The sequence below is a fragment of the Limanda limanda genome, chromosome 15, assembly GCF_963576545.1.
Source record: "Limanda limanda chromosome 15, fLimLim1.1, whole genome shotgun sequence".
In the NCBI taxonomy this organism is placed as follows: domain Eukaryota; kingdom Metazoa; phylum Chordata; class Actinopteri; order Pleuronectiformes; family Pleuronectidae; genus Limanda; species Limanda limanda.
This window is the reverse complement of record NC_083650.1, coordinates 18650955-18671840: the sequence shown is the minus strand read 5'-3', so window position 1 is coordinate 18671840 and position 20886 is coordinate 18650955. Positions and strand designations below refer to the sequence as shown.

Sequence of the window (20886 nt, the reverse complement as noted above, 5' to 3'; positions counted from 1 at the left end):
AGTGCATTGTGCATTATTGTTGCGTGTGTTATTGTTTTCTAAAGCTCGACAGTCACAGTGGTGGAAAGGAGCAGTGTGTGTTCCTGGGCCAGACGGCCTGTGGGTAGAAGCTGTTTGCCAGTGTTGTTGTTGTCCTGGACGTCAACACTTCTGCAGAGTGTGTGAAGAGGCGGTGTTGTGGATGTGTGCGACCCCTGATGATGTTGTGTGAACTTCTTATATCATCAAATAACTAATTACAACCAAACATACTGCAACAATTAACACTTGAACAAACACCAGTGTGGTACAATTACCATTATTTGTAAAAAGAATGTATATTATATTTTTGTGTGTGTATATGGGGGGGATCCATGTCCCTTCCACGAACATGGAAGAGGAATGATTTATTTTATGACCTGTACTGCAGCCAGCCGCCAGGTGGCGATGGAGACACATTACTTGAGGTAGCTGACCTCAGGGATAAAGTCAGGAACAGTGTACTGTGTATGTACTGTACTGTCCTTAAGGTGGCGTCGAGTGCAACATGTTTTGTGCTTTTTGATAACGTTATATAAAGCAGCGCTACCTTAACAAGCACTGGTTCCTCCCCTTCCTCGGGTTTTAAGTGAACTTTGATCAAACTTGTGATCGCTACTAATCAAGAGTCAGAGAACTGAAGTGAACATATATACACATATATACACATCTATCATATATATACATAATCGGTGTGACTGACGAGAAGACGCCATGAAGAGACGAGTGGTTCAAAAAACTCCTTCAGCTTCCGGAGTGGCAGCAGCTCAGAGAACTAAGCAGAGGAAAGGGGAGAAACAGTGAGTTCTCTAGAATCACCTCTCTAACTATTCACACATCTGTCAGTCACTGTGGATCACTGCTTTTTACTAGTTTGCATTTCAACGAAACAAGAGAAACCAGTTTAAAGGTTTTAAGTTGCAGCAGTTTAGTGACTTACATCATATTTCACCCAGTGACTTATGTACAGTTATATTTAGAATAAATAATGATTGACTCAGGATCCAAAGACCACAGTTCTTGTAAATTTGACACTGATCAGGTTAGTGAGATGTAACCAAGTACTTTTAACTGCATCTATCATGTATCTGTTCTTCTGATTTGTTTTCAGGTGCTTTATACTTCTACTCATTTAATCCATTACACATAAAAAACAAATATCTTTGCTTTCTAAACCGCAACGTCTTTACACTGCATTGTGCTTCTTATTCATGTTGTATCTGATTTAAAGTTAAAAGTTTAAAAGTTATCAATAAGAAAAGGGGAGTTGATCTAATCATGGCAGGCAGATAATAGTAGACCCCGCCTCCCGCAGCAACACATCTCAAATGGATTCAGAAGAGCCCTCCCACTGAGAGCCAGATATGATGTTGGAGGAGCATTTACTTTTAGTTTTAATATTTAAGTATATTTTAAAGGTAAGTGACCCAGCCCAAGCTTTCTATCATAACAAGTGTCTATGACTGTTTCACAGTTTCAATATTCCCACTCTGGTGAATCTAAAATCAATTTCAGGAGATGAGTAGCTACTTTGATCTGGAAAAGTTTCAATGCACAAAATTGTGCTATCTCATATAAAAGTATAATGTTTTTATATTTGGAATACTTGGAATTTTTGGACACTTTAGGAAAAGTCATCACATTTCAGGCTAAAGGAATCACAATAAGAGTGTATTTACTGCTGTTAGATCTAAATAAGTTATGTGTATAAGCATTAAAACTACATTTACAACACAATGTGCGAAACTGAATTTCTGGTGCATCCCTACAAAAACAGTTTGTCCAGAAGACATCACACTGCAGGTGTTTATTCATTAAAAAGTCTGATGTAAGCTCATTGCCAGCTTCAGAAAAAGATCTGAATATTAAAGTGAGCAACTGTGGACAGAAGATACCACAGTCTGATGGCTGCTGGAATAAACCAACTCCTCTGTGTTTCCCTCCGAGCTCTCAGGAGGAAGCAGTCTTGGACTAAAAGGGCTCCTCTGGCTGATGAGAGTGTTAATGGAGGGGGTGGGATGTATTGTCCATTAATTGGTAATAGTCTGAATAGCTTCCTCTTTTCTCAGTCGCTGGCTTCAGGGAGTCCAGTCCTGTCTCCAACGACCGCCTGCCCTCCTTAATAGATTATTCAATTACTCTCTTCTATATTAATGTTTCCATATTAATCTTGCAAGGTGAGACATGTGCGGAGCAGCTCTGTATATACCAGTGGGCGTAAGTGTGCGTCCTCATGGAGGTCTTTAACTGCTGCATCGGTTTCACCATCTCTTTAATGGCAGCTGCTAGTTAGAGGTAATTTTTCCTGAAGCTTTGCCTCAATGCAGCTACAGGTGCTTATTTCTTCACTGCTCACAACTTCACTTCACCCTGAGGCTCCTCTCCCCTTTACTGATGCACCTCACCATCCCTGAATCACCCCAAAGTCCCCCCTCTGCAGCTGAACTGAAACAGAGGTTGAGCTGAGTTCAGATGTAAAGTGGTTGAAGAAGAAAGTTGGGATTTAAAGATTAGTAATGTTGCCTGGAGATGATTTGGTGTCTCGGCACTTCAGATTGGATCGGTATTGATGAGAGAGTTTGAGCCGATCTAGTATTGAAGAGGGCATTTCAAATCATCATGTGGAATGACAAACAGAGGAGGCCAAGGCCAAACAGTCTCCTTAATTTCAAGCAAGCTGCAGAAAATCTCAGACACTCGTAGATATCAGTCCTCTAATCATAACATTATTCTTTGAGAAATTGGTGAAAATTAAAAAATGTAAAATAAAAGAACAGCCTAATCTCACAATGTTAAATCAAGTAATAAAAACCATCTGGAACTGCCACGTTTGCAGATCTGCATCAAAATATAAGGGTTTTTTTTAATGGTAAATGTCCGACCCTCAAAAAAGGAATATGCACAACCAGATCAACAAAATATAAATAAATAAAATGTCTGAAAAAGAGAAAATCCACACACCTAAAGCTCCTTATATTTGCAGGCTTCAAAAAATTTCTCTTGTGATTTCAGCAAAACAGAATCCATACATATCATAGTAGATATTGTAATAAATATATATAGGGGAAAAAATGCTCAAAATACAAACATGCAAAATGCATGATTGATAGTTGGTATTTCATAAGACATTCATAACAAGATAGAGTAGTTGTTGTTATAAATACTATCAGAAGTCTCTGTCCATGTCTTATTAAGTTTCATGGAAATCTGTCCAGTAGTTTTTGTGTAATCATGCTTGAAAACAAAGACACTAATGGACCTACCAGCGGACAGGGGTGAAAACATAACCACCTTGGTCAAGGTCAAATAATCAATAATAACTATTGTTAAATGAACAGATGCTGATCTGTACTTATTGACCCTATATGTTCTGGTCTTGTTTGGCTTAGTTATGAAACTACAACACAACAAATATTTGAGTTGGAGCAGACCACCTCTGAATGTGGTCGGTGGTGAGTGGTCAGTGTTCCACTTGTGATTGGATTATCAGATTTTATCACCAGGTGTGAATAGGGCCTCAGAGACACCTGGAGGCTCCTTAAGATAAAGCTTGGATGGTTTATAGTCTCTCTCTCTCTCTCTCTCTCTCTCTGTCTGTCTGTGTCCAGGTCCCGATGGTGGCTGAAAAGAGGCTTATTGGCCTTCTTTGTTGTCTTCATATTGGTGCCCACCTCGCTGAAAACACTCCCAGATTTAATTCAGCACTTTGTTTACACTCACAGAAGTAAGAGGAAAAAACCCCTGTCTGCCTCTAGCAAGCACTGTAAATCCTCCACTTGCTCACAGAACAGGAACCCACCTCTGTTCTTTTCCTTTTTTTAGTCAGGCTACCGTTCTTCCTTGACCTCCACCAACCTGCTGATTTCTCCCTTAATCACACAATCAACATGTACTTAACATCAGAGGAGGGAATCTCCCTCGGCGTATGGTGAGTACAAGCCAAGTTCGACCGTTTCTTCCTCGAGCATTGGTGTAAAAAGGCAAAAAGGACAATACCCGTTTTTTAATGATCTAATTATCAGTCATGTCGCTGAACCGATTTGTGGTTTCAAACTCTTCAAGGCACACTGTCCCTGAAAGTCGGTGGAAGGAGGCACAGGGGAAGGACTTGGCGTGGTACCAGAACACTTTAAGCGATGGAAGGCCAGTTTTCATATATCTTCATGGGAACACGAACACAAGGTATAATGAATAATGCATTTGTCCTATAGTTGGCTCCTGCAGAGGCAGAGAGAAGATGTTCCGCACCACTGAACATATTTTTTCTTTTCCTTTTTTTTCTCCAAAATCACCATTTTATTGGCACTTGTGTTGTGTCTGAATCATTCCAACAGGGCAGCCTCTCATCGGGTGGGAGTGGCAAAAGTGAGTGACCAACAACACAAACATATTATTTTTATGGCACTCTAATAAAAAGTATATAACGTCTCAGTAGCCATTATGATGATAAATAAGCCTTTTTATGTCAACAGATATTGAGTGCACTTGATTTCCACGTGCTGGTGGCTGACTACAGAGGTTGGTGCTGAGTCTTCTTTTAAACATGATTTCCATCTCTATGTTTCTTTCACTGATTTTAACACACAAGCTTCTCACATTGGTTTAATATATTCACGATCACCGTAGAGTCACTGTGCAGCTTGATCACCTGCTTGTTGTGAGACAGTTACCAGACAGTAGTTCAACTGAAGGTCAGCCCCTAGTGCAGGTTTCCCTCTGAGTGACTGCCACCTTGTGGCAGAGCGAGGCAGCTGCGTGATGTTTCAGTGAGCAGCAGCTGACAGAGAAACTCTTGCAGGGTTTGGAGACTCCACTGGGGAGCCGACTGAGGCCGGACTGACCACTGACGCCATCTACTTGTACAAGTGGGTCAAAGCTCGCAGTGGAAACAGCCTGGTTGTCTTCTGGGGACACTCTCTTGGCACCGGGTGAGATGGAAACAACTCAAAATATAAACACTGTTGTAGAACTTGTGAACTGTAAACTATTCTGATTACTTTTACTGAAAACTTGGGGTAACAGACTGTGAAGTTTACACTTTAATATAACTTATGTTATCCATTTCTATAACCCATTCATCTGTAGCATTTGGCCTGAGCCATAATGACTGAAGAGATAAAGAAAAAACCTCCACAAAAAAACACAAACCTTCAGAAAACTTAAATTTAGCACAAGAACCAAAGATCCAAAGATTTCTCTAAAATAGTGATTAGTTATACAATTGAGTATCTTAAATTATTTACCTAATGATTAATAATTGCTCATGATTGGAGCATGTGAAGGAGGGTGTTGAACGGGTTAGACCACATACCCAGTTAAGCTTAACAACTCACGCTTCAAATAGTCATTGCAGCAGCAAAACAGAGTTTGGCCTGTAGGCCTGACTGGAGATATGAATATAAAGGAACACAAAAAATTTCAAACACAGTGTAGCAGGTGGATCTTGATACAAACTGCAGAACAATCTCACCATCTTGAATTTACATTTACAAATAGTATAAACTGTAACTGACTATATATATATATTTGTTTACTAATCCTTTAATTTAAATTCATACCAAACAACTGATTTTCTGTAGGTAAAATACATCATACATTCATGAAGAAAGTAACTGAAATCAGGTCTCAGCCAAAATCAACCTGCCACCTTCAGAAGTAGAAGAAGAAACTGTTTGAATTATTGATAATAATAATAATTTTCTCTTATTGGGTTTACCTGTGTCTGATGAGGATGATGCAAAAACTGCTTACTTGATTTCAACCCAAACTTGAGGGAGGGATGGTGCCCGATAGAAACCAGTTACATTTCTTGGCAAATGGAGATTTACGGGCAGATCAAGGATTGTTTCATTTTTTTTTCCTTTTCTAAACTTCTTTGAGACCTGGACAATTCTGTGCAGGATTGTTTGTCCTTGGCGGAGGTTTTGCGCTTTAGTGAGCTTATTGTTGAAGTTATAGAAAAAATGTAGAAACTGAGGTTGTTGTTTTTCACGTCTCTGTGCAGTGTGGGCACCAACACTGCAGTGAAACTGATTGAGCAAGGTAAGTTATGCTACCAGTGAAGTTTGACAAATATAAATAAGTGGAAGTAACTTCTAAATTTAAAAATGACAACGACTTCTTGTTTTCAGGTGTAGTTCTTGACGGTGTCATCTTGGAGGGTGCATTTAATTCTGCTAGACAGCCGCTTACAGATCATCCATTTACTTGGGTAGCTAAATCTAAATTTTGATATTATATTTGTAAATATCATGTGCCCCTGCATTACACAAAACCCTGACATGTTAAATGTCTTCCTGTTTGAAGCATTACTGGAAAATTCCAGGCGCTAGATACTTTTTCCCGGAACCATGGGCACAAAACAAGATTATTTTCCCTACTGAAGAAAAGTAAGTTATCATGAACTCATGGTTAATGACAAATATGAGCTGATGCATGATATCAAACACTGATTAACAAATAATCTTGTTACTACCAGTAATATGTGTCTTTGTGATCCCGCAGTTTGAAGAAAATGAAAAGTCCAATACTTTTCCTTCATTCAGAGGACGATCACCTAGTTCCCATTTCGGTTGCTCAGCAGGTACTGCTGGCACAGAGAGCTTCTTTTCATCTAAGGCAACTGAGGCAGTGATTAGAGCTGGAACAGATAAAAGTGTCTTCTGTGGGATAATTTTTTAGTTTCGGAATTTAATTTGCCTTTCTGTCCCAGATGTACGAGGTGGCAGTGAGTGCCCAGAATGCAGAGCAAGTGAAGATAGTTTCATTCGATGGTTCTCTGGGGTACCTGCACAACGGCTTGTACCGAGACCCTGGTGTGCCTGACATCATTAAGTGAGAAAACATGTCACTGATAATGCTTCAAGTGGTTTTATTCTGGGATGTTTTATTTCTACCACATGTGTTTGTGTATCTCATCATGTCTCCACTGCTCCTCTGCAGGAACTTTGTGCTGTCGTTGTAATGAGGGCAAGACGATGGAAACCGAAAAACCACGCCACATTCCAGATGATTTCATTTCAATATTTTTAATTTGTCTTTACCGCTGCATATGAATAATATAAGATCCACAATGTTTGTGTTGAATACAAATACAATTGTTTAGGGGAATCAATAGCTGCAAATTAAATTTTTTAAGTTGCTATTTTTTTATTATATCTGTCAACAATAAATCATCCTGACCTAACAGAACTATGAACAATACTTTGATTGTAAATTATTAATAGGATAAGATGTTGCTACAGCAAGGGCCCTCTGTTGGGTGTGTTTGTGTGGTGATAACGTTAATCTTTAACACTCGGTAATCACTTTATTAATCCAAGGCTTCACATGTCTACGTTTATCAGTAACATTTCAGAATAAAACAAGGAGAAAAACGAAAAACATCTGACCCCTGACCTGGATCAGCAAAACACAATCTTAGTATTCTGACTGCTGTCAGTTCAACAATGTATTAATCTATTCATATACATTTAAATGATCTCAATGTTACAGCAGTTTATTCTAGCAGATTTGGTCTATTCTGTGAAACCAAAATATAAAGATGTATAAGTTAACCTGTGGTAATCACATAGAAATTACACTCACAAACGTGCCTATGCTTCAACAAATTTCAATATGTTTGAATTTCGCAGACCAGTTTTTTCTTTCCTATGTCATTTGTAATACACTACTGCAGCCTAATCTCTACAAATCAAACTCAGTGAGGAACATGGGGAGGTATCATTCAATAAGGTCCAGCACTGATATGTATATAAAACAAAATGTTGGTGCGGATCCAGGAATTTTTCTTTCTGCATGTGAGACAGGTTGTTGTTGATTTCAAGTAATTTGTGGATCTTGATTTAAATATCTGACATATTTAGGCTTGATATATAATTGTGAGCAATTGGGTGCAAATCCAAACAAAAACCTTGATCTAGTGAATTTACAAGTGGTTTCATAAGTGGACTGTTGGGCCTTGGTTTGTGTTTCACTGAGTCCTCTTCTAGTTTCATGTATGTTTCTACATTTTTTATTTGTTAAATAACATTTTAAAGCTCAGGAAGATGTTACCTGTCAAAGAAGACAGGATTGAACTACTATTGTCCCACTTTTTGAAGAGTGAAAGAGAAATTACCCTGAAATACTGCTGTAGATTGAGCATTGTGTTAAATAAAAAACTGCACTCTTGTTAAACTTGGCTGTTGTGGTTCTGATGAGTTAAACTAACTTTATCACAGAGTTGCAAAATGAAGCCTCTATAGTTTTCTGGTAGTGCGAGATTTAGTGTTTCTTAAAGCCTGTCTATTCCTGGACTTTTTTATATGTTTAACTCTGGTATAAGTTTCATGTGTTATCCTCAGGGGAGCATGACAATGACAAAGCTCACAGAAAATAGGTGGTGGCTGTTATGAACGCTTTAAACTCCACGGGGCCGGTGTGTGACAGGTGTGATATTACATTACATTTCATTTAACAATAAATGCATTCAAAATTACTTGAAATTGAAATTACTGAGCATTGCTTAAAGAGAGCCTGTGACCCAAGTATTTAATTGACAGTGACTGCTTCATGTTATCTCTGTGCATTTGACAATAAAAATCTTGAATCTTGAATCTTGAACCATGAGGGTACAAACCCAGAACAACAAGAATCAAGAAAGTACAATTCCTTCAAAAAAAAGCAAAACTACTAAGTGCAAAGTAAGTGCCGTTTAAGCAGTGGTGGGAAGTAACGAAGTAGAAATACTTGTACTTAAGTAGATTTTTCACATATCTGTACTTTACTTGAGTATTTATTTTCCTGACGACTTTTTACTTTTACTTGTTACATTTGAACAAAAATATGTGTACTTTCTACTTCTTACATTCTCAAACTGGCTCGTTACTTGTGCAGCGGAGGTTGGTTCTCTCTCTCTCTCTCTCTCTCTCTCTCTCTCTCTCTCTCTCTCTCTCTCTCTCTCTCTCTCTCTCTCTCTCTCTCTCTCTCTCTCTCTCTCTCATCTAGGGTTCAAAATTTGTAAAATTATACATTACATAAATTATATTCCTATTGTTGTTATAATTTTTCAGTCAGTTGAGATAAATCTTGAGGAGAAACATTTTGGATTGTTTTGTGTCTGTATAAGCCTACTATAAAAAGCACTTTGCATTTTTAATTTTGGTACTTGTACTTGTACTTTTGATACTTAAGTACATTTCAACACCAGATACTTTTGATACTTAAGTACTTTTAATATGTTAATATATTTTACTCAAGTCATTTTCTGACGGGTGACTTTCACTTTTACCGAAGTCACTTTCAGGTAAGATATCTGTACTTTTACTCAAGTATGGCTTTCAAGTACTTTATACACCACTGCATTTAAGTGCAACTAAATTGTTAGTTTTAAAAGTGTGATATTGTTCAGAGCAGTGCGCAGGCCTCAGGAGACGGTGCAGGCGGTGCATGGAGCCGGTTGCGTGGGGCTAGGATCGCGTTCCCTGCCGCAGATCCGTCAGTCGCAGCTCCAGCTCCGGTCCGGGCAGTCGGATGACGTGGCTGAAGGTTGCGGACGCTGCGCCGACACGGTTTCTTTACTCACCGCTGCTCGCACCTCTCCCGGCGCTGATTGGACGCTTCGAGCCACGTGTCTCCCCTCGGCCAATCAGACGCAAGTTCGCTGAGCGGTGGCGACGCGCTTACGCCATATGCGTACGAGAACATCCCCAAAAAAAAAAAAAAAAAAATCCGCCTCTGTCATACAACCAGGAAGAAGGTGGGATAGCCCCGCGAAGCTAACGTCCCCGATCTTTCTGCACACTTTCTCCCCCGATAGCGATGGGTTCCTCCCGGTGGAAGGTGGCGGCGGCGCTCCTCGCCATCGTGGGCTCGTTGTTAACGGTGGACGCGGACGAACACGAACACACGGTAAACCAGCGTCTCAGAGGCCGACGGAGAAAAAAAAAGGGGGAGCCTTGAAAATAATGGACGTTTGTGCTCTGTGGTGCAAGATGCTAACTGTAGCTGCGACGGCTAGCTGCTGGCCACAGAGAGGGGGGGATTCACAGACATGACACCGTGTTAGCTTTAGCCCGTCGGGTTATTTATCCCGGTTAGCTCTCCTGCAGAGACACTCGGTTAGCTCGCTAACTTGTCTCCACTTATCGGCCTATGTGCTTACGGCTAGCCTCTGCCTGCTAGCTTGTTAGCACCGTCTCCACACAAGCTTTTCCTTGAACACCGGCGGAAACTGCACTGAACTTAGACTCGTTAGCGTTGGTTAGTTGCTAAACAAAGTAAAAAAAAAACAATAACATAAAGAACACTTGAGCCGTGTAGCCTTGTGAGAATCTCTCTAGACTATTTTCTCCTGAAGCCATGGATGCTACTGTTGTGTTTTTTAACAGCTAACGTGTGACTGGAAGCAGGAACAGCGGTTCCACAGCGCCAGGGCCTGTCGGTGCTTCCTCACTTCCTCACTTTCCTCAGTTATTAACCTCAGGGTTATGAATTGTGTTTGAAAGCTGGTAAATTAGCTTAAACTGATAATACGAAGTCCTCCGTGTGTAAAGTGCATCGCTCATCATAGTGTTCAACTGAGACAGACCTGCAATGTGTTTTTGCATACATTTGAATGAGATGAGCTTCCTTCTACTCATCTGTATGAGAGATAATGTGATTAGAATTTTACTATTGAGACTTTAAAAGTATTTAAACCCAACGTTGCTGTGTTGTCATTAATAGGAGTGTGATTATGTGCTGAGTGAAGTCAAGATATTTCCCAGTGTAAGATCATCTGGCTGCAGAGAGAGGGAAACCAGCAGGACGAGCAGAGCTGGTGTAGCATTCCTGCTACACAAAACTAAGAGCCCTTGTGTTGTAATTGTTGCAGTACGTAGATAAGGAGGAGGTGGTTTTATGGATGAACACAGTGGGGCCTTACCACAACCGACAGGAGACGTACAAGTACTTCTCTTTGCCCTTCTGCGCGGGCAACAAGAAGACCATCAGTCACTACCATGAGACGCTGGGAGAGGCTCTGCAGGGAGTGGAGCTGGAATTCAGCGGCCTCGACATCAAGTTCAAAGGTAACTGTGCTCTTTCACCGGCTCTCACCTGCCGAGCTCATGCAAAGCGATGAGTGGGATGTTTTTTACAGCTAGTCTTCTAGTCCACACGCCATTGTGACATCTCTAACAGAGGTTATGTTGTGTTTTTGATCCGTGTAGATGAAGTCATGCAGACGACGTACTGTGAGATCGACCTGGATAAGGCCAAACGGGATGCCTTTGTCTATGCCATAAAGAATCACTACTGGTACCAAATGTACATCGATGACCTGCCCATCTGGGGTAAGAGATGCTCTAAAGAAATGGCCAAATAATGACTTGCATGCTTGTGTTGAGTTGCTCTGTGATTTTAAGTTTTATATTCATATTTCCTGGCTGTATCTTCCATTCTGTCTGGGTTACTTCTTGGCTTATTAACTGTTTAGCTAATTACAAAGGGTTCGGTACTGGTACATTCACAGGTAGGAAAGAGCTTCAGATGCCAGACCTGACAGTGAAGAGCTCAACTGTTGTTCTATACTAAGGAGGATATAAATGAGTCACTGTCATTAGACTCTTCTTAGAGATTTCACTCTCACAAGCTGTCAGTGTGGTAGCAGGTCGGACTACAGTGACACTCCCACCGCCGCTCAAACACAACTGTGTAATCTGATGTCGTAGGTTGTGGGTGGGTCCCTGACATGTGATCACACATTGTTGTATACTCAAAGAGAACAGACTTTGACCTCATGTCCGGTTTGCCGACGTGGAAAAGGAACCAGGGAGGTTCACGGTTCTTAACTCACACACTTTATAGCCTCAGCACACTTAAAGCACGTCTCACTACAGCTTGTTAAATCAGCCTCAGGTCACATGTGAGGTTAATGAACGAAGATACATTAACTTAAGAAAACTTGTATATATGATAATTATTGGGGATGTAATTTATGGTAAACTACACTGAAATACATATAGATGTGTTCTCTTATTTACCCTGCCCTTATTGATAATGGTGGGGTGTACAAAATAATAGAAACAGCTTGTTACCATGTAAAGCCAAAGAATACCAACTGCAACTTCCAGAATGACCATAAAGTGGACACAATAGCTCTTCAGAGCAATTTCAATAAAAACAGAACAGTGTGACCTTAAGGGCTGTTACATTTGTGCCGTTGTCATACCTGAGAGTGTCGACCACGGTCCAAACCATTGTTCATGTCTTTGTTGCACCTGATCTGGTTTGTTTTGTTTTCACATTGCAATTAGGGGAGTGGACGTACGAATATTGTATAACAATTGTACATCCTATCATCATCGCATCTACCTCAACCTAATTGAGATTGATGGGCATGTGGCTAATTTTGGAATGTTGTAAAATTGTCTTGTCTATTGTTTTCCCTAACTCTAAATGAAGTGCATAGAAAAAAGTTGTCTTTCTATTTGAATGGAGAAAATGAAAGTCCTCAACATTATATCGTCATAGGTAAAGACTGTGAGCAATTTCTTCTTCTTTTGTTTAACGCTGTCTCAATTTCCTGCAATTGATCCAAATTATCCACAAAAGAAAAATTCACACTATTAACGAACTGAACCATGTCTGGACTGTGATCTCAGGCACCTGTCACACTTGTGATTTTGGTTCAGACTAAACTGAAAAGTCAGAGGGCCCAGAGCCAAACAAGGAAGCTGGGAAGGCCCCTTACTGTCAGTGTTTAATAGACAGCCAACTTAGAATGTATCACATCAAATGCTTTACCTGGTATTTTACCCGAACAATGCCACAGTATGATGTGGTACTGTAGGAGAAGCAAAACTAGTGTATTATGGTACATTCTCCTAATTCATTCATTGACCTCACATCTTGATTACCTTTTGTTTTGGAGTGATTGTTCTGCATCACACTGATTTGCAAGATAAGATTGTTAACCGTTGCCAACAGGCACAAACTTTGACAATAGATGAACCCTTGAGATTTATAATCATGATGCTGTTGGAGAAGCTAACAAGCGGTGTAGCATGTGACCTTTATTTGGCATTTCCATATCCTGATTATTTATTTTATTAAACTGAAGGTCTGTCTATAAGACGAGATCTTAAATTCAATGTATATCAACTTCTTTCTAGGGATTGTTGGTGAGGCAGATGAAAACGGAGAAGATCATTATCTGTGGACGTACAAGAAACTGGAGATCGGCTACAATGGCAACAGAATTGTTGATGTAAACCTGACCAGCGAGGGGAAAGTCCGGCTCGTGCCCAACACACGGATCGGAATGTCTTATTCTGTGAGTTCAGACTGATCCCTTTTATCAGCTAAAGCTCATAGTACGTTTTTTAGTATCTTTGTGAAGAGAAGAATGAGAAAATGTAAGTCTTAATACATCTTTCTCATCACAGGTGAAGTGGAAGAAGTCAGATGTGAAATTTGAAGACAGATTCGACAAGTACCTGGACCCCTCCTTCTTCCAGCACAGGGTGAGTTGATCATCATGTTTATCATACCAGTCAGGAACATCCCTGACATGTTGTAACAGCACACAGTGTGTGCCCTTACAGTGAGTGTGAGTTGAACTTGTTCCACACTAGGTTCGATGTAACTGATCAACCTGGTAACTTTTGGCTGACTCTTAAACTGTTGCTGCCAGCGTGGCAGGGATCCAGCTGGTTTCTCTAAAAGGAAATTTGAGAGACTGAATTTTTGAATCCATCTGCTGCTAGAGTCTGAGAATGCTTTTTCCTGCTCAGACTTTTTATTATTCATTCATACAATTCCTGTTGTTGGTTTTTCAGATTCACTGGTTTTCCATCTTCAACTCCTTCATGATGGTCATTTTCCTGGTGGGTCTGGTGTCCATGATTCTGATGAGAACACTAAGAAAGGATTATGCCAGATACAGTAAAGAGGAGGAAATGGATGACATGGTGAGTTTTCAGTTTGCTTGTGAGCTCATATTTAGGTGATAAATGAAGAATTATAATGAAATTTATGTTTATTTTATTATATTCTTTTCTCTGGGTTTTCATAAATATTGGGTTTTGTCTTTCACCTGATCTTCTTCTCTCCTCATCGTCTCATTCTGTCACTGTGCACCAACAGGATAGGGACCTGGGAGATGAATACGGGTGGAAGCAGGTACATGGAGATGTGTTTCGGCCATCAAGCCACCCACTGATCTTCTCTTCACTCATTGGCTCTGGCTGCCAGATCTTCTCTGTCTCCCTCATCGTCATCATCGTCGCTATGGTTGAGGATCTGTACACAGAGTGAGTCACTGGCAGCTAACTGCTTAATTCTTATTTAGTTACAGGGTGGGGTCTGATATTTTATCACCCCTAAGTTGCTGTTTTGGCTAAGAGCAAATCATTTGGCTGAAACACAAATATGTAATCCATCAGGGAAAGACTCACTGAGTTTGTTTCCTGTCATAGAGTAATCTGTTGTGTGAAATTGCCCAAAACAAAACCTTAATTATCGATAATCACATTTAAGAGGATTCAAGTTTCAGGGTAAAAAAGTGAATCTTATGAAAATGTGTGGTTAAAAATGTGAAAGTTAAAACATGTTATTTCTCAACAAACGGAGAAACCACAGAATTGATGGGTACTTGGAGGAATGGTTTTCATTTAATTTTTTTTAATGAAGCAAACAAGTGATTGCATAATCTAACTCTGTGTGCATGTGGGTTTTCCTTTGGGTTCTATCAGTTAAAAATCAAGCTCTGTAGTTAAATTTTAAGTTTGGAAATATTAATAAGATGTTAGTTGGGTGAAAGACGTGAAATATTAAATCCTATCTTCTGAACTAGGCCAGTAGGAGAGAACACACCTCAGCAAATGCTAACGCCCTCACTCGTCATATTAAAGACAGTGAGAAATTAATCCTGGATCCAACATCTGCTCCCAAATGTAAACACTATCTACGCAATTGCGGATATAAAAATGAATTACTTAGTCCACAAGTCTCAAGGAAATCCGCTCAGTAGTTTATGAGTGATCCTGCTGACAGACAAACAAACAAATTGCCATGAAAAACAAAACCTCTTTGCATGAGATAATAAAGTCCAGACAGTGAGGGAGAAGAAAAATTCACAGGACCTGACTCGTTCCATATTTTTTCTCCACAGGAGAGGATCCATGCTGAGCACAGCCATTTTTGTCTATGCTGCCACCTCCCCTGTCAATGGCTACTTTGGGGGAAGCTTGTATGCAAAACAAGGAGGTGAGACAACGACTCATATTCTCTATGACTTATTTTTGGACATGGACTGTTGGATATAGTTATTTGTTAAGACTTTATTTCTGACACTATTTGATTTGTTTCAACAACACAGGCAGAAGATGGATAAAACAAATGTTCATCGGGGCCTTCTTGATCCCAGCGATGGTGTGTGGGACTGCCTTCTTCATCAACTTCATCGCTATGTACTACCACGCCTCCAGAGCCATCCCATTCGGCACCATGGTGGGTCTGACGCAGCAAACACGTCCCTAAAAACCACAGAGTTATGAACAACATCCTCAAATGTTTCCAGTTTATGTGTGTGATAAAAGTCTTATTATTCGTATAAGTTTGAAAATGCATTTATGAACCGGTCACTTAAAACACATTTTCGTGACTTATGCTTCATCACTTCGGAGCAGAATTTTTAATACTGAAAGTTTCCAAACGTTTTCAAAAAACCTTCCTACAGAACTCATACACACTCACACATATACACACACTCTTGCTTAAAAATGTCCTGACTCACGCCCAACTTTTTTTCTAATTACAAACAGCTGTTCGTTGGCTCGACACCACAATTCAGAGTTGTTATCGGCACAACATAGAATCAATCAGTTTTGAAATCTTACCATGAAGAAGCTTTATTCCAACTGTATCAGCCTAAACTCTGCAGTTTAACAGATCTGGAAAGATTCGGCAGCAGTTTTAATTTGTTCTGGCTGACCCTAAAAATCATCTGACAACAGCCACGAGTCTGTCTGTGTTTTAATTTCTTCAGATTTAGTGAGCATTGATGTTTTGTATCAGACTTTGAGCATTGGTGATACAAATCTGGGAACGAGGAGATCCATCAGCTTCTTTAAAAAACAGTTTCAACAGTTAATTAAATGTTATTGAATGGATAACAAAACATTAAGGAACATTAAAGATAAAAAAGAGGATCTGAAAACACTGGATGTTTCCTGTAAACACAGACAATTGACTATGAATGCATTTTTGGTCATTTGTCCCACAGGTTGCCGTTTGCTGTATCTGCTTCTTCGTCATCCTGCCGCTGAACCTCGTGGGAACAATTTTGGGGCGGAATCTGTCCGGGCAGCCAAACTTCCCCTGCCGAGTGAACGCTGTGCCCCGACCCATCCCAGAGAAGAAATGGTAGGTGTGGCCCAACTTAACAGGGCCGATTCATTCTGCATTACAGAAAACTGTAGCAACGTGCCGGAGACAGTTTATATTCTCATGGTACGTTTACATTGTACACAAAGAAATACAACATCCGTTTACTATTCTTAAAAATGATACAAGCCAAAATATTTTCAATGAAAAAGAAACGACATAAACATCAGAATGTCTAAAGCACATTTAGTGGTTATTCTCCAGTGTGCTTTCAAGCACCAGGGCATATGCTCTATTTATTGTTTCAGGGGGAAGTGTAATGAATGATCAGTGGGCAGCGAGTGGGCTGTTCTTAATGCATGAAATGAATCCAAAGTGTTGTAGGGCCTGTGTTCATGTGTTTGATGTCAGCTCAGAAGCAGAAAGTGGTTTTGCTGTCTGCACAAACTCTTTGGATAATGAAAAATAGCAAAGCAATAAGCTGCGAGCAGATTCACATTTACAAACCTCTGTCTGGCACTGGGGTCTGCTGCCAACAGGAAATGTTAGATGTGACTCTAGGCCACTGTCAGACTGTGCTTGAATTTCCAATCTGTGGCTACCTTTTCTTTTTTGCTTCTAAAAAAACAATAAGTCATGTATCCCTACGCCCCGGAGCGGGGAGTCTGACGTAAACACTCATATTTGATCCTGTGACCAGGTTCATGGAGCCCGCTGTCATCGTCTGCCTCGGAGGAATCCTTCCTTTCGGCTCCATTTTCATTGAAATGTAAGTTTCTGCAGTGATACCGACGGTTGTATGTGTTGTTAGCTGATCTACGCAGCTTCGGTGACTGTCCTCATTCTTCAGGTACTTCATCTTCACGTCTTTCTGGGCCTACAAAATCTACTACGTGTACGGATTCATGATGCTGGTCCTGGTCATCCTCTGCATTGTGACCGTGTGTGTCACCATCGTTTGCACGTACTTCCTGCTCAACGCTGAGGATTACAGATGGTGAGTGTTTTGGTGTTTTGCTGAATGCAATGAGGACATGTCCCCTGTAGATGTAACTAGGAGCCATGCAGTTAATGTATCATCATAGCACCAACTTTTTACTTTCTAAAGATGATTCTACAAGTTTAATTCCACAAAATAATCTTTTTCAGTTTAGTCCCATATCATGAGCTGAGAAATTTACTGATTAAAATATTAACTAGAATGACACTCAGTAGAGTTCATACCTCCGACAAGGCCCAACAGTCCCTTTATGAAACCTCATAAAAACTCACTGGATCTGGATTTGTATATGTATCTGCACCAGAGTGCACACACTCAGACATCAGTCCTCTAAACATGCCTGAAATATGTAAAATGTCAGGAAAATCCAATATATCTCAATGTAATAGAAATTGACAAAAAATCCTCAATCTGCCCATTTGTCCGGATCAGTGTCAAAATTATCTTTGGTCTTTCTTGACCCATGTTCCACCAAGATTTGTGGAAATCTGTTCAGTAGTATTTTGTGTATTGTTACTGACAAACTAAAAAACGGGGTGAAAACATAACCTCCTTGACAGCTGCAACAAAGAGTGAAAAGGTGAATTAAGTCACTGATTGATATAACACTTTTACTGACCATAGCTCTTTGCTTTCCTCTCATTTCCAGGCAATGGACAAGTTTCCTCTCGGCTGCATCCACTGCTGTTTATGTTTACATGTATTCCTTTTACTACTATTTCTTCAAAACTAAGTGAGTATCAGTATTTCTAAATCACATAACTCTGTTAAGTCCAGTTGACCTGTTTTTAAGCACTTGGTTATATCATGACCTGGATGAGTGAGAATATTCAGACATGACTTTGTTAAATAACCTGATTACAGGCTAAAATACTTTTTAAGATACTTCTTTCCTCCATGTTGTTAAAATATTCTGCTGATGTATTCCAGGATGTACGGGCTGTTCCAGACGTCCTTCTACTTCGGTTACATGGCTGTGTTCAGCACTTCTCTAGGAATCATGTGTGGTGAGTACTGGTTTGACTAAATACTGTGACACTGAACCACAGAAACTCCACAGAGGAATAATAGTCACATAATTTTGCCAATTCTTGTGATCAAAGTCTGTTGCAGTACAAGAGTCATGGAGTTTACTGCTAAATCTTAATCTGTCAGATTTGTCTTTATGATAGAATAATGTAGAAAGGCAGTTACTCGGTGAGATTAATAATCTGAGAGGTTAAATACTAAGGGGCTCTTGAATATTTTGTATTTGCATACTTGCAGATGCCCGACCTGACATTTCCAGCAGCATTGGAGGCATTTCAGATGCTGTATCGGTATCAGAACATCTCTAGTTCTATTGCAAGTGTTTGTGCACGGCACAGGCCATTGAAAATAATGTGTTACAAAGAGGAGCAGTGTTGCTGTCATGTTGTATCTAAAAGGGCTTTTAACTTCATCTCACACTCCTTCTTTATCTTGAAGAATGATAAGCCATAGCTGTCACTCGTGTATCTTTGTAAAACACCTTTAGTGGCGCAATCTCTTGTCTGCGGGAGCTACTACATGCTGCCTTCAGGGTCTGTTGGAGATCTGGCTGCTCAGTCTGTACCTTTCACCGCTCCCCTCTCCTGTCCTGTGATGGATTTACCTGCAGAGTGATCACGAGTTGTCAGTCCCTCCTTAAAAGAAACTCACTGACCACATTTGTGTTGCAGGTGCCGTTGGATACGTGGGAACAAGTGCCTTTGTGAGGAAGATCTACACAAATGTGAAAATCGACTAAGGGGCGTAGAAGCAACGCAGGGATATTAATGGATTTGCCTACGACGGCGGGCACAAGTCATCCTTTATTACTTTTCTTTCTTGCCGAGAGATTGTGAGAATCTCACTTCGTACAATGTAGTTTTTTCATTTTTCCTTTTTCCTTTTTTTCTGAATGATTTTCCACGCCCGCAAACTCGAAGCGAACAAGAGCAAACCTGTGGCGGAAATATCAAAACACCAGGTTTTTGTTTCCATCAGTTGAGTTCAAACAAACGTTGGGGCAAATGTTTAAGGCTGACATGGCTTCTCTTAAAAAACCCAGTCCCACCTGAGACCAGAGAACATAAATGTTTATCGATGGAATAGTGAAGCTCTCTTCAGTGAAGAGGCCTAAATGTATTGAAAGCCTTTCGTTCTGTGTGTCAGGATATTAGAGAGTTGGGTGGGTGCCCGTGTTCTGACTTGATTTCTATTTTGTATTCTTGCAGTCACTCGAAATATCATAACTACACAGTGCAGTCGTTTGCTCAGACCTACTTCCACTGCAAAATGAAGAGAACTCTGTCGACACTTGAGAATCATTCCCCCCATTTTTGCAGATTCTTAATTCCCTGTTACAGTAGCAGTCCACCCAGTCGATGATTTTAGTCCTGCTGTAGTTTACTGTACAGACGAGAGCAGAGGGACTGATCCATGGTTGAGGTACAGTAAATGAGACCAGATTTCTTTTTTAAATGGATGTTTGATGTGATCCCATTTCCCCGTTTAGTCTTGTTTTCTTAATGTTTGGGTTTGAATGAAGTCTACTTGTAAAGATAATATATGGATGGGGAGGGGGAGTGTATATAACCTTAAAAATGTACCTTTAGATGTAGATCCCAAATGTATTTTTCGTTGTACAGATTTACTACAGGGTGTTTTTTTTTTTTTTTAAAGAATCATTTTGTTTCTGTTTGGTGCTTGGGGTGGGGCTGGTGGCGCCGTTACATCTTGCCTGAAATTGCATGAAGTTTTTACCGAGCCATCGGATCATCAGATTTTCATTTCAGTCAGCGCTGTCGACTTCGGTTTGTCTCTCTCTCTCTCTCTCTCTGATCGTGAGCATCCTCTCAAAGTGGAAAGGTACATTTTGACGAGCTCTAGACTCGCTTGTGGACACTTCTTCTTTTGATTTCATGTTTATTATTTAAAGCTTTAAACAGGCTCTACACATTGGGTAAGCCATCGTCCCGTCATGTCCCTTTTGTTGCCCAACCTGAAGCATCATTTGTGAATGTCAAAATGGAATGAGGCAGTTGCTTTGTTTCCACAAACACTGTACAAAGTGAAGTTTATGTACACTTAAAAACTAGATGTTTTCATAGCCACACACACACACAGTGCTGCTGAGTGTTTCAACTGCTTCTTTTCCATTTTGTGTAAATACAGTATGTTCCCTACTTGTATGAGAAGGGGCAATGCCTTTTTTTTTCTAACTTCCAGTTCTCCCCCACTGAAGTTGACTTTGGCACCTCATGTTGTGTACCGATGTCTGATTAGACATTTTGAACCTGCATATTAACTTGCTGTAAAAAGAGAAAATAAACATGTTTATGTACAGGGGTTATTAAGTGTGGTTTGGATTCTGAGGGTAAATATTGTTTGAGCAGGTTTATTAGATAAGCTCATGCACACAGTAGAGGTGTGTTATATTATCACTGGTACACACAGTGATGCAGTTCAGTGCGTTTTCTGCAGCGTCTCATGGGGAAGCTCAGGTGATTATCTTC

General features: G+C 40.2%; 2 protein-coding genes across 2 annotated transcripts; both read left to right on the top strand.

Moving 5' to 3' along the window:
• Positions 1 to 607: 607 nt before the first annotated feature.
• si:ch211-117n7.7 (Monoacylglycerol lipase ABHD12-like) lies at positions 608 to 8196 on the top strand. The gene is made up of 13 exons (XM_061086985.1): positions 608 to 818; positions 3627 to 3742; positions 3841 to 3946; positions 4081 to 4200; positions 4353 to 4383; positions 4491 to 4536; positions 4817 to 4946; positions 6023 to 6060; positions 6150 to 6229; positions 6325 to 6407; positions 6523 to 6601; positions 6731 to 6852; positions 6961 to 8196. The coding sequence occupies exons 1-13, from the start codon at positions 733 to 735 to the stop codon at positions 6980 to 6982; spliced, it is 1059 nt and encodes a 352-aa protein (XP_060942968.1). The 5' UTR covers positions 608 to 732; the 3' UTR covers positions 6983 to 8196.
• Positions 8197 to 9739: 1543 nt separating this feature from the next.
• On the top strand, positions 9740 to 20719 carry tm9sf3 (transmembrane 9 superfamily member 3). Its single transcript, XM_061086715.1, has 15 exons — positions 9740 to 9909; positions 10874 to 11069; positions 11211 to 11333; positions 13155 to 13315; positions 13428 to 13505; positions 13821 to 13952; positions 14128 to 14294; positions 15155 to 15249; positions 15362 to 15492; positions 16268 to 16407; positions 17069 to 17137; positions 17219 to 17365; positions 18018 to 18101; positions 18299 to 18375; positions 19069 to 20719. The coding sequence occupies exons 1-15, from the start codon at positions 9820 to 9822 to the stop codon at positions 19134 to 19136; spliced, it is 1758 nt and encodes a 585-aa protein (XP_060942698.1). The 5' UTR covers positions 9740 to 9819; the 3' UTR covers positions 19137 to 20719.
• The last annotated feature ends 167 nt before the right edge of the window (positions 20720 to 20886 follow it).